The sequence below is a fragment of the Hippocampus zosterae genome, chromosome 15, assembly GCF_025434085.1.
Source record: "Hippocampus zosterae strain Florida chromosome 15, ASM2543408v3, whole genome shotgun sequence".
Taxonomy (NCBI): Eukaryota; Metazoa; Chordata; class Actinopteri; order Syngnathiformes; family Syngnathidae; genus Hippocampus; species Hippocampus zosterae.
The window spans coordinates 10,410,119-10,423,441 of record NC_067465.1 but is presented as its reverse complement, the minus strand read 5'-3'; the positions used below and the strand labels follow the sequence as shown (position 1 = coordinate 10,423,441).

General features: G+C 43.3%; 2 protein-coding genes across 2 annotated transcripts; both read right to left on the bottom strand.

Moving 5' to 3' along the window:
- Nucleotides 1-97: 97 nt before the first annotated feature.
- On the bottom strand, nucleotides 98-6,928 carry LOC127616000 (kelch-like protein 10). Its single transcript, XM_052087403.1, has 5 exons — nucleotides 6,220-6,928; nucleotides 4,509-4,992; nucleotides 2,218-2,829; nucleotides 2,003-2,152; nucleotides 98-860 (listed from the first exon to the last, which is right to left on the bottom strand). The coding sequence occupies exons 1-5, from the start codon at nucleotides 6,405-6,407 to the stop codon at nucleotides 501-503; spliced, it is 1,794 nt and encodes a 597-aa protein (XP_051943363.1). The 5' UTR covers nucleotides 6,408-6,928; the 3' UTR covers nucleotides 98-500.
- A 609-nt stretch (nucleotides 6,929-7,537) lies between these two features.
- LOC127616006 (kelch-like protein 10) lies at nucleotides 7,538-13,306 on the bottom strand. The gene is made up of 5 exons (XM_052087409.1): nucleotides 12,174-13,306; nucleotides 11,605-12,085; nucleotides 9,533-10,144; nucleotides 8,988-9,137; nucleotides 7,538-8,909 (listed from the first exon to the last, which is right to left on the bottom strand). Exons 1-5 carry the CDS (start codon nucleotides 12,323-12,325, stop codon nucleotides 8,550-8,552), a joined length of 1,755 nt encoding a protein of 584 aa, XP_051943369.1. The 5' UTR covers nucleotides 12,326-13,306; the 3' UTR covers nucleotides 7,538-8,549.
- Nucleotides 13,307-13,323: the final 17 nt, after the last annotated feature.

Here is a 13,323-nt window from a genome sequence, read left to right as displayed (position 1 = left end):
CCTGCGTTAGGTCTCAAACCAAGATTAGTGTTTCAAATTAGGGTTTTTAGTTTGTTGGGGTTTCAAAGGTTGTATGCAATTGGTTTGGGGTTACCCAATTAGGGCTTCATGCAAGGTTGTGCTTTTAAACAAGGGTTAAGGTTCCGAGGTTCATGTAATTATCAAGGGTGTTTTAAAAGATGGATTCAACCCCGTTGTCAGGGTTTCAAACAATGATTAGGGGTTCAAGCCAAAGATGGTCTGAATTGATTTCATTACAAAAATCTTTATTGACCGGTGGATGGAAAACTGCACCAAACACCTGACTCTCAATAAAAAGACAAAAATAGAAAACACATATAATTAAATGCAATCATCATCACCTTTGTTATTTCCTTTTTCATCTCTCATTTTTAGTAATTTAGATATTTTTTCCAATTGATTTCAGTGTCATTTATCAGTTTATTTCAAGGTTTTTCTGTCATTCATTTTCAGTTTATTTCAGTTTTTTTTCCCAGTATCTAGACATCCTCCTCCATGTCCATGTCATCCTCCAGAAATAGCAGTGGTAGATCATTCCGAAGCATGGCGTAGTGCCCCATGTTGTAGAATCCCGACATCACGCAGCAAGTCAAAGCACTTCGTGACATCAGCATGTCGCACGCTGGAGACCACAGACCTGTGGTGAGGTCATAGTACTCTACCAGCTTGGTGGTGGAGACCCCGTTGAACCCCCCGGCAACAAAGAGGCGGTCCTCTATGACTTCAATGCCAAAGTTGCTCCGGGGGCAGTCCATGGGGGCCAGGATGATCCAGTTGTTGGTCTGTGGGTTGTAAGCCTCGGCGCTGGTCAGACGAGTTTGACCGTCATAGCCGCCAACCTTGGGGGAAGCACAACTATCATTAACAGACAACACTACATAATATGTGAACAGATGTGGCATCTGTAACGCTAAAGGCAAGGTCATGGTTTCAAGTTGGGGTTTGAAATTATTATTCCATGCCTAGGTTGGGAAACATGGGTTGTGAATTCAGGTAAGGTTTCTGTACCATTTTTCTTATGGCGTTAGGTTGCCAGCCTTGCCATCAAGTCTTTCTCCTCTCAATGCAGATTTCAAATTAGATTTTGAGGTTACAAGTTTATGAAAACACACTCTACATTCAACATTTGGGGGAAAAATGCAATTATAACTATTTTCCATCTATCCTTTTCCTTCCACTTATCCGAGTCTGTGTGAAGCTAAGGCAGATGCAGAAAATGGCTCGTCTCTGGCCACCTCTCCTTAGTCTTTGGACACTGAGATACTTGTTCTGAGGCCACAGTCCCTCCAGTGTGTCCTAAATCTGCCCTAAGGTCCATCTGCCGCGTGGGCTTGCTCCGGATCCAAATTGATGCCCTCGCCATCTCTGGATGTAGAGGAACAACTACTCACTTTGAGTTTCTTTCTGATGACCAAATATCTTAGCACCTCTCAGGGTTAGCCAGGACACCTTATCTGAAAAATTCCTCTTGTACTGGCAACCTTGTTCTTTTGGTTACCAGCGAAATCTCAGAAGTATAACCACAGGTAGTAACATACATACAAGTTATTCAGCCTTGGACGACTCATCAAAATGACAACCTATATACGTTAACTGCTCCACCTGAGCTATGAGTTCATCCAGTCGACTAAATTTACCCCAAGAACAATGGCCTTGTAATTGGATCTTCACTTTCGCTGAAGGTCATAGCCTCGGGAAGCCGCCAGGATAACATCGAATGAAAAAACGGCTTTCCTGCAAAAGCTAAATCAAGGAGCTAGACCCTTATTTCACACTTCCCTTTCCCTGACAATCTCCCCCAGTTACACCACACTGATGCCAAAATGTTTCCTGATTAACCATGAGACTCTCCAGCCTTTCCAAGGTCTCCCTCCCAGTTGGAAATTCTCGATATTCAAAATAGTTGCCCGAGCTAAAGTATCCAAGGATTTTTTTAAAGTACTTTAAATCATTGTCAATCATTGTGTTATGCTTCTCTTACTGCATAAACGTGGTCAGCAAACCCAATGACTCCGATGCCACTACGACGGCTGCTCATCGGGGTCATCATGGTCCACTCGTTGGTGTCAGGACTGTAATATTCTGCTGTTTGCAAAGGCTCGTTTCCGTTAAAACCACCGCAAATGTAAATCTGGAAACAAAGGGATGGTCTCATGAATGCAAGTAAGCCTGCATGACAACATTAATGCCACCTACCTTGTCATTGAGGGTGGTGCAGCTGGCGTCACTCCTCAATTCGTGCATGCTGGCGATCAGAGTCCACTGGTTAGTCTCAGGCGTGTAGTACTCAGCCGTCTTTAGTCTCACCCGTCCGTCAGAACCACCTAGTGCGTAGATGCACCCGTTTAGCACCGTGACACTCACGTAGCATCGACGGGAGTGCATGGGCGCAACTTCCTGCCAGGTACGTGCGTTCAGGTCAAAGCGGCTGACGGTGTTGTAATGTTCCGCGCCGTCAAAACCCCCAAGGCAGTAGACGGCGTCATTGAGAAAGGCGGCACCGCAGTATGCCCGCGGTTGCTCTATGTCCTCGATAAAACTGACCCAGCGGTTGGCATGCACGTCATATGCCTCAATGCACTGCGTTGGGTTGGCACCACTCCAGCCGCCGATCGCCAAAAGGATGCCGGAAGGCAGACGGGGACGGGCCACCAGGTTGCAGTATGCAGACACGGAGTTTGCCACCATGTGGTGGATCACTCGGGTGGCGAAGTCAACCATGTCCAAGCACTTGTTGTTACTCTGCACCAGCTGATTGGATAACACGTTCATAGTGATGTACTCCTCACTGGTCAGAGCCAGGCGGACCTACACAGTAGACAGACTGATATTTAAGATATTAAGGGACCCATTTTGTCCAATAGGTGTCAGACCTCATTGAACACTGCTGAGCCATAGTTGTACTTGCTCGATCAGTGGTCCTCAGCCCCTGATCCATTTGGTACCAGGATGCAGCGTGACAGCCCCCCCAGCCCCCCAAAAAAGCGCTGCATGTGCGTCAACCACCCAAACCCGTTGACTACCTTCTGAGGGGCAATATTAGTTGGGCTGGGTGATTATGATTGACAATCATGGTATGTGATTAGCTGTGAGCTGTGCTCATACTCGATCAGAAATGGGGAAATTAGTCCAGCTTTTCCTTCTAACTAAACGGAACAGGCCAAGAAACAGAATACATAAAGTAATCGTCACAATGACCGAACATGCAGCTAAATGCTTAGTTGATGGGCAGGCAAGACTTGACATAATCTTATGGAAATCAGCCTATTTTGACCAGAATTCCTTACCAAAGCTTGTCTGGTCAGTTATCTCCAGAGTGACGTGGAGTAAATGAAGCCGTTGTGCAAGGTATGTAGTCAAAAACAATGCAATGCATCGAACCTGCTGAATCATTTCAATAAGCAGAACCCAAGTGATGAAGTGAAAATGTGAGGGGAGTTTTCACAGCCTGCCCACGTAAACATGAGCCGTTTAACTGCTACCTAATAGCTGTTCAGCCACCAGACAAAAGCAGCACTCGTGTTAGCTATTGATCATGCACATTTGCAAATAGCAATGATTTTAACACCGCATGTAGGATCATAATGTAAAAATCATTAACATTTTCAGGTGTTCATTATTCCTTAGGTCAGTTTTTCGTCATTCACAGCAATTCTTTGTGTTGTTCTACTTTTGTTGAACAGAATAAAAAGGAATGAAAAATGCATCTGAATCATCTTTAGTTTTCAGTGCCAATTACTTAAAACTGGCAATTTAAAAAGAAATAATGCAATCTTGGTTGGGGATTATTGATCCAGTAATGCAAAAAAAGTTGTAATTGAGGCAACAAACATTTTTTGGGTTGTTGAAAACTTTCACCGTAAATCCAAAAGGCTTCATCACTTTTAAATTTTGGGTGTGGAGGGACTCTCTATGTATGTGTATGGTGGGGTGGTCACTTTGTTGATGTAGTGTGGCTGGTGAAATGAGTTTCACCAGCTGGTGGAAAAAAGACTCAGTCATGGTCATTTTTCCTATGAAGTGAGACAATTTGGGCAGGGGGAGAAATGTCAGGATATTGTTGTCAGCAGAGCATAACTGAGCGCTTTTGTAGTTAGAGAGATTACTTGTTTCAGGCCTCTTTGAAACCACAATTTGGGCCAGACAACTGGGGCTACAGCAATGTTCAGACATCCCTTCCTCAAAGATTGTCTCACCCCACGGGTTACGTGGCCACGAACATAGCATTTAATCACCAGACAGGTCAATGCCTGATTGTTATACACAACGGTCATACACCAGCAACAACAACAACCCTCAGGGAAACTCTCAACCTAAAATTTATAATTGAACGAGGCCTTTCTGATTTAGACGTGTCTTCAACAAGAAGAGTTCAGTTCGATTAGACTTATAAGGACTTTGTCATGACCTGCATGACTGAAAATGTACAAAGGCAATTGATGAAGAAATACTTCTAGGTGTCTCAACAACTTCCCAGGTTGACTTACTTTTGCTAGGAGCACGGCCAGGTTCCTGCCTCTCTCCCTTGGCTTGTGTGCAATCCACTGCAGGATGGCCTCATAAACCGTGTTCTCCTTCTTCACAATCAGGTCGTCCCTGTCCAGAATGTCGCAGAATTCCTGCATAGTAAATTGTGGCAGTTCCTCAGAGGCTGCAACGTCCTCAAAGTGGTAAAGAATGTACTGATAGGCACTAATCTGCAGCTCCGGCGTGTGGCAGTTTTTGGTGAACTGCCAGATGCCGATGCAGTTTTCGGGACAAAGCTGCTCTGCCAGGAATACGCAGCAGGATTGGACAATGGTTGTCATCACAAATTTATCAGCAGCAATCAGCAAGTCCTTGACATTGTCCTCTGTCACCAACACAAAGTTGGTGTACGCGAACTCGATGAAGAGTTGCATGATGTGAGGTGTAACACCTTGTATGACATAGACCCTCTGATCTGGGGTGGACCATCGAAGAAAGAGGGCCCTGAACACCAGAATAGAAACAGGTAGTGAGCCAAAATTTAGTAGCCAAGTTACCAATACTACCGTTTTTTTTCCTGAATACAAACAGTGAGGGGAAGAAACAAGGAATTGACTTTGTACTTTTACTCCCAATAATTGAAAACCGATATCTGTATTTTATGCTCCTCAGTCAAAAATTGACTCATTACTTTTTTCAATCTCCATCCATGGTGGACAACATAACTTTAAGATTGTAAAGTCACTTTTAGTAGAGATGTTCATTGATTGATTGAGATCTTCGGGACTAATGGTATCTATCAAAAGCTGACCTCGTATTGTGTCGGGCGGACAACCCACTCCACCCAATTTTCACCTCTGGGGGGGTGGGGGGTTGACGTTTGTTTCCATCAGCTAAGACATCAATGTCTGTGTGCTGGATTATTTTGAGGGGATAATAAATGTAAGAATAAGAATAAGAAACTTTTTTTCCAAAATAAAGTGTTGAAATAAACAAAAATCACTTCTAGGGGCTACAGAGGACATAGCAGCTGTGCTGACTTCATGCCTCATACGCGGGGTGTCCTCCTTGAGTTTAGTTTGGTGAAGAGCTTTGCGATGCTCGCTATATTGCGACCGCTTTCGGTGCTAATGTTAGCTGTGGCTGTACTCGCGACTGGGTGCTTTGCGTTGATATAGTAGGCTAAACTTGAGTTGCTTCGGTGGTAAGCAAACTCCTGACAAATTCGGCACAACACTACCTTTATCAATAGTGCCATTGAGGCGATTTTTGGAATGTAAATTTTCCATTCATTGGACTAAGAACTCTCATATGTGCCTCCATTTTCACTTCTCCTTTCCTCTCCTCAACAATGCTGGCCCGCCCAACTCCAATGGGAGCCTATCAGTTTATGCTAAACAAGCCGAAACATAATGACAGCCAATCAATGTCCGCTTCAGGCTCTGAACCGACTAGCCTTTGTTTCCCCGCCCTCAACAACTCGAACACAGGAAGCCAACACACATAGGGACATTATAAAAAGGCAACCAACGTACAGAAACAAAAAAAATTGAAATTAAAATTTAGATAAACGCGATTAAAAAACATGATGTACTAAATAGAAATTAATTATTCGCAATTTATGTGATAATTTGACACCTCTACTTACACCAGTCATTTCTGTACTTTTAAATCAGGAAAGAGTACTTTAACCATTTCTGAATGCAAGCAATTAAAAATAGATCTACTTACTCAAAATATGGGCTGCAGTTGCATAGGATGATCTTATGGATAAGAAACTCATCATTGTGAACCTTGAGCACCGCATCACTAAGTCCTCCGGTCAGACGCAGTTCATTGTACACAGAGCCAGATTTGTATGGAATTTTACCATCATAACTCATCTTGAATTCGTTGCCATTTCTTAACACTTTTGGCATCTGTAGACCAGTCTCAGCAGAATTAACATAAATCAGTAGGGGACCTGAGGAGAGGGGGCAGGCATGTAAGAGGGGTGGGAGGATTGATGGGGTCCTGGCATTACATCATGGTGGGTGGCATTCTGTGTCAAAAGCCGTCAGCGGCGACATCATCCGCGTCATCAAAGCACCGCTACTTTACTCTCAAGAAATACATCATCTTTCCTCCATTTTACACATTGAATTTGTTTCACATTTATTGACCAGGGCGGCCTGGTAGTCAAGTGGTTAGCGCATCAACCTCGCAGTGCAGAGGTACTGGGTTTGATTCCAGCTCTGGCCTTCCTGTGTGGGGTTTGCATGTTGTCCTCGTGCCTGCGTGGGTTTTCTCCGGGCACTCCAGTTTCCTCCCACGTTCCAAAAACATGCATGACAGGAAGATTGAACACTCTAATTTGTCCTTAGGTGTGAGTGTGAGCAGATGGTTGTTTGTCTATGTGTGCCCTGCGATTGGCTGGCAACCGGTTCAGAGTGTCCCCCGCCTAATGCCCGAAGACAGCTGGGATTCTGCCCCAGCACGGCCAGTGGCCCTTGTGTGGATAAATCGGTTCAGAAAAGGGATGGATGGATGGATTTATTGACCGCTGGTAGTCCAGATATATTTGAATATGCCACTGACACACTACACCTCCAAGGTACCATAGAAAAATTTACTTGTGGAACAGTTCAAATCTTCTATAATTAGTTCAGAGTCTGGTCCCTGATCCTTCACATATTGGCAATGTTGAAGCAGGGAGGGTCTCCAAAGGTTTATCCCAAAGATGTCAGATGGCTTGCGGACCATGGAGTCTGTCTTTATCTGCATGGACTTGACACTGCAAATGAATCACAAGATGAACTCCAAATCTAGGCCAGTGCACCAGACTTCCAAACAAGAACTTTAGTAGTTTAGAGTCCAAACCCATCGTTGGAATTGGACTGCTACCCTCATAACACAAGAGACGTTACAGAGACTCATTTAAGCTTTTCCTGTAGCTCTATCAACAAATAATGGAGATCATGGATTCTTCATGCAGTATTTTTATAAAGTCTGTACAGTTCCACAAACATGATCATCCGTGTGTTATTGGAGTCAAGGATGGTATAAATATTGGGTTCTACTTGTGACCATTCCAGCAATGGTAGGCCTTTTATTTGGTAGCTTTGCCTTCAGTAGGGTTTTACCCGATATAATCCAACTCTTAACACCACTATCACGTTGCAATTGTAGGAACCTTGAATACTATACAAAAATGCATTAATTACTACAGCTATTATGGAGCAGTTCAAAATCAATGATTATCTCAGACTAATTTCCTTCCTCCAACACACCTCATTCAAATTTTCAGAATCATTGTTAGGCTCCTGCAGAGCTTGCTGATTAGCTGATCATTTGAATTGTGTTGGAGAGCGTAACGTCTAAAATGTGCAGGAATCTGGCCTTCAACGACCTGAGTTTGACACCTGCGATTGAATAGCATGGAAAGAAACAATAAAATATGTCGTACTTTCAGAGATGCAGATTATTCAATGTATTGTGTCCAGATCACTGGAGATGTGTTTTGCTCATCAAATCATCTTACCAACTAAACGGCATGGAAAGTGCTACGAAATGAAGAAAACAGACTTGAGACTAAATTTCATTAAACAGAATTGAGGGAGTTCATGGAGGTCAGTGCTCCTGACGATGTTGAGATCACCACAGGCCTAATGGCATATCTATTTCGCCCCATGTTAGCAGGAATAGTCAGGTCTACCAAGTCAAGATTCAATGCCATCACATAATTAGATAACATTCTAATTTTCCTTCTAACATGTTTCTCAAATGATGACCAATACACATTAATCGACAGCAGCCTATCATGGGAGACATAATGATTGGAGAGCAAACGATTGGACCGAAATGTAAAAGTCTTCTGCGGAGGACGATCGCTCATCCACCCTTATCCCTGACATTGTCCATTATCTCAAACGACTTCAAAACTAAGATGAGAGAAAACAAAAAAAATAGCAACAGTGTGAAGCAAATCAAAATAACAATGTCTATCAAAAATTGCAGATACTTTCATTTTTATTTGTTTCTGGTTTCTATCAAACTTGCCGAGGTCGGCATCTCTCCAGGTTCTAGAAATCATCCTCCATTTCCAAATCATTCTCCAAGGGGAGCACTGGAAACATGTTACGCTGCATTGCGTAGTGAGTCACATTGTGAAATCCGGACATCACACAGCAAGTCAAGGCATTTCGTGAGATCCTCATGTCGCTGGCCGGAGACCACAGACCAGTGGTGAGGTCATAGTACTCCACTTGCTTGGTGGTGGAGACTCCACTATAACCACCGACTACAAAGAGGCGATCTTCCACCACTTCGATGCCAAAGTTGCTTCGGGGGCATTGCATGGAGGGCATCAAGATCCAGTTGTTGGTTTGTGGGTTGTAGGCCTCGGCGCTAGCCAGGCGGTCGTCACCATCATATCCGCCGACCTTCACAAGGGAAAGGCAAGAACTTCAAATGGTTTCAAAATAGAAGGGAGAAGCTACGATTCATGAAGCTACACTTACTGCATAAACATGGTCAGCATAGCCAATGACTCCGATGCCACTACGACGGCTGTTCATGGGGGTCATCACTGTCCAATCGTTGGTCTCTGGATTGTAATATTCTGCTGTTCGCAAGAACTCATTTCCGTTAAAACCTCCACAAACATACACCTTAAAAAAAAACGGGAGATTACGGATGAATTAAAGCAAAGGTGAGCGAACCTTTTGAGTCCAGGATTCTTTACAGGGAAGGATTAGTTGTTTGTTTGTTTTTTTAATTTCCAAGGAGCCCTCATACATACAACAAAAGGTAACATATGCTCTGGTCATTCAATGTTTTTGTGCTCAGGCCAAAGCTGTGCGTAATATAAAATATTGCAAAGCCACCATAATTTTGGCTTCAGAAATTTCACCTGAAACCTGAAATATCCATAGTTTTAAAAATATGAATATTAAAATGTGTTTTTATATTATACAACAGTTCATTACAAATTTTATGGAGCCATGACCTCTGCCTCACAGCGGACCCAGTTTGAGAACAGCAAACATTGCTAATCTCTGCCTACCTTGTCATTGAGGGTTGTGCAGCTGGCATTGCTCCTGTGTTCGTGCATGCTTGCAATGAGAGTCCATTGGTTAGTCTCAGGCGTGTAGCACTCTGCTGTCTTGAGTCGTAATCGTCCGTCATAACCTCCTAATGCATAGATGGAGCCCTTTAGAACTGTCACACTCACGTAGCATCGACGAGAGTGCATGGGCGCCACTTCCTGCCAAGTGTGCATTTTCAGGTCAAACCGGCTGACGGTATTGTAGTGTTCTGCCCCGTCAAATCCTCCCACGCAGTAGATGGAGTCATTGAGAAAGACGGCACCGCAGTACGCTCGGGGCTGTTGCATGTGTTCCACTAAATATTCCCAACAATCAGCTTGCACATCGTACGCTTCAATAAGGTGTGTCGGATTGGCATCGCTCCAGCCACCTATTGCCAAAAGGATGGCAGAAGGCAGGCGAGGTCGGGCCACCAGGGTGGAATACCCAGACACGGATTTGGTTTTCATGTATTGCATCACTCGGGTGGCAAATATGACCATCTCTAGGCATTTTGTGCTACTCTGCACTAGTTGATTGGTCAACACGTTGATGGTGATGAACTCCTGACTCGTCAGAGCTAGACGGACCTACAGGGCAACAGGAAGTGAAAGAAACATATTAACATGTGAATGTGTAGAACAGTGGTTCTTAACCTTATTAGAGATACCGAACCCAACCAGTTCATATGCACATTCATCGCACCTTTCATTCCTGAAAAATAAAAATTTAAGAAGTGTTCCTTCAGTTTTGCTGGTGAGAGACGAGAGTTGCTCAACTTCGCATGACAAATGATGCAGAAAGGATGCTGAGTCCCATCACGTTCCGTGATGCATGTGAATCCATGTGGTACAGATTCGTCTGACCACTTAGGGTTTTTTTTGCTCGACATAGCATGTATCAAAACATTCTTTAAAAAAAAATCACACGATGTACAATCACTACAGTCGCACGTTGATGACTGAGCGAACTAAATTTCCTGCAGTACTTATTGGGCAAGCAATGTCATGTGATGTGATCATCTGCAGCCAGTGATGGCCAAGCAGGCGTGTCATAACTAATTGACATGCTCGTCGGGTGTATCTTAACCTCCATGGCAGAGGCCCCGTCAAACCCCTGAGACCGATTCACCGAACCCCTGGGGTTCGATCGAACCCAGGTTAAGAACCACTAATTTTGACCAAGGGTCTACAGCCATTTTCAGCATGCTGTCCATTTGGGGGAGGGGGAAATACTAGAATAATATATGTACTATAGTACAACACCTTCCATCATAGGTTGCGGGTTTGCGGTCCCAATGTTGTTGTTTTTTTCACAGCTTGAAGGCATTTTGCTGCGTTATTTTGAGTTTTAAATGCTTGGAATGCCTTAATGACATGCCTAAAGTGTATTTTGAGAGCTCAGATTTCACTTATTGCAGGGGTGCTCTCGAACATAACCCCCTTCAATGGAGGGGGATTTACTGTATTTGCTTTTACACTGGGTTGCAAAACAGGTAAAGCGTTTATTCTCATCTCACACATTAAGTAAATGGAGTTGTCAAGAACTTTCATTGGGTTCGACAGCCAACTAGTAGTGCACTGAATGATCTTATAATTGAAGTAGAGCACACTATTACATGGATTTTAAACTGGATAATAGGGATATGAAATAAATCATCAAATGGCTTACCACGCTTGAGTAATATTTCTAACACTGCCAATAACAGTGCCTATTACTACTAACGATCATTAAATTGCATCAGCAAATACTGTAAATCACAATTGTTGGCTCCATGTCAGGGTCAGCTTAGAACAGATTGCACTTGTTTTGATTCTGAATGTGGAAGTAAGATTTTGCCACTGCTCAGTTCAAGGGCAGATGAGTTTGAGAGGGAAACACCCCCTAATTTTCAATGTAAAACCTCTTTCAAACTGTGATGATCAAATATTTTTTTCTGCAGTTTCTCTGCAGCTCTTACGAAATGCACCCACCACGGCCAGGTGGTTGGGGACAGGTGTGCTAAAGCACCTCTTTTGTGTTTCTAGACCGGATGTGGCTGTTGACTTACTTTGGCCAGAAGCGCTTGCATGTTTTTGCCTCGCTCCACAGGAGCATGTGCGATCCAGTGAAGGATGGCATCGCAAACAGTATTCTCCTTTACGATGAGGTCATCTCTGTCCAGGAGGTTACAGAACTCCTGCATGGAGAGTTGCTGCAACTCATTTGAGCTTGCGACGGCCTCAAAGTGGTACAGGATATAGTGGTAGGCATTGAGCTGCAGTTCTGGGGTGTTGCAATTTTTACTGAGCTGCCAGATGCTGATGCAATTCTCTGGGCAGAGTTTCTCTGTTAGAAATGCACAACAGGTCTGAATGATGCCTGTTATAGTGAACTTATCAGCTGCTATCAACAAGTCCGTGACATTCTCCTCTGACACAGACATAGAGCCAGTGTATACAAAGTCAATGAGAAGTTGCATTAAGGTTGGCGTCAGACCCTGTATGACATAGAACTTCTGGTCTGGGGTTGAGTGATGCTGGAAAAGTTCTCTAAATATCAGAAACAGAGATTATATTCAACATGTTTTCAATTTGGGGGACTCATGGTATTGCATTCTCCGACCATAGATCAACTCACAAAAAGTACAGGCTGCTGTTGCAAAGGACTATCTTGTGGATGTGAAACTCAACTTTGTCAACTACGATGACAGCATCAATTAGTTTTCGTCGCAGACGCAGTTCATTGTACACAGAGCCAGACTTGTATGAAAATGCACCATTGCTACTCATCTTGAATACATTGCCATTTCTTGTAACAGCTTCGACTTCTGCTCAATCACAGCAGGAGTTTAGAAGGACCTCCATAATAACATCATGGTGGCATTCTGATTCAAAAAGCCACCATCGACATCGGCAGTGACATCACCCGCATCATAAAAGATGCAGTACTTTAATTGTAAAGAAAACAATGGTGGGTTTGGACTTTCTAAACCAAGATTGTATTTCTACCGATGGTGAGACGAAGATTCAAGATTAATGAAACTTTTCCAATGATATATTAATCTCGAATGTTGTCATTTGCTTATGGTGAGTTTCGAGTCAGGGTTAAAATAATTCGGGTGGTCACCACTTCAACAAAATCCTAAGTAGACAGAGTAAACTTCAATGGAATAGCACAGGGGAGGCTTTTCAACAGGGTCTGTCTGAACACTGAACGACTTCGCAGACCTGGAAAGAATCAGGTTTTCTGCTGTTGAAACTGTAGACGCATACCAGCTGACAAAGTTTGACCTCTGTCAGGGTGACACCAAAAGGGGAAGCTGGACACTGCTTGCTATGTTTTGCACAACAACAGAAGAGCTGCTGACCTTGATTCTGGACATTGCATTGCTTGTAATAGAAACTCCTACACAAATTGATGCCGGGAATACATAGAGGAAACATACAAAAACAGATGATGATGGAGGGATGCAGGTTTTGAAAAGGTGTTGCCTGGGTTGAAAGGAGATTGTGGATCAGGTTTCTTCCCCTAGAGTAGCCTTATTTGAATTATTCTTGCTTTTGAACAATGGACAATGACATTCTGGGTTCTTCCTTTGAAATGAATTGAAATCTCATCAATAACTTCCATTTTAATAAAGGGAAAAAACATCACAAAATGTGGTCATATGAATATAAGAAAATTCATAAATAATTGGATTTTATCATGTGTAATTAAGCCAAAGGTCACACAGATAATATGTAGTTTCATTAAGGCGAGTGTCCGAGTGACAATTCCTGGCTGTTTG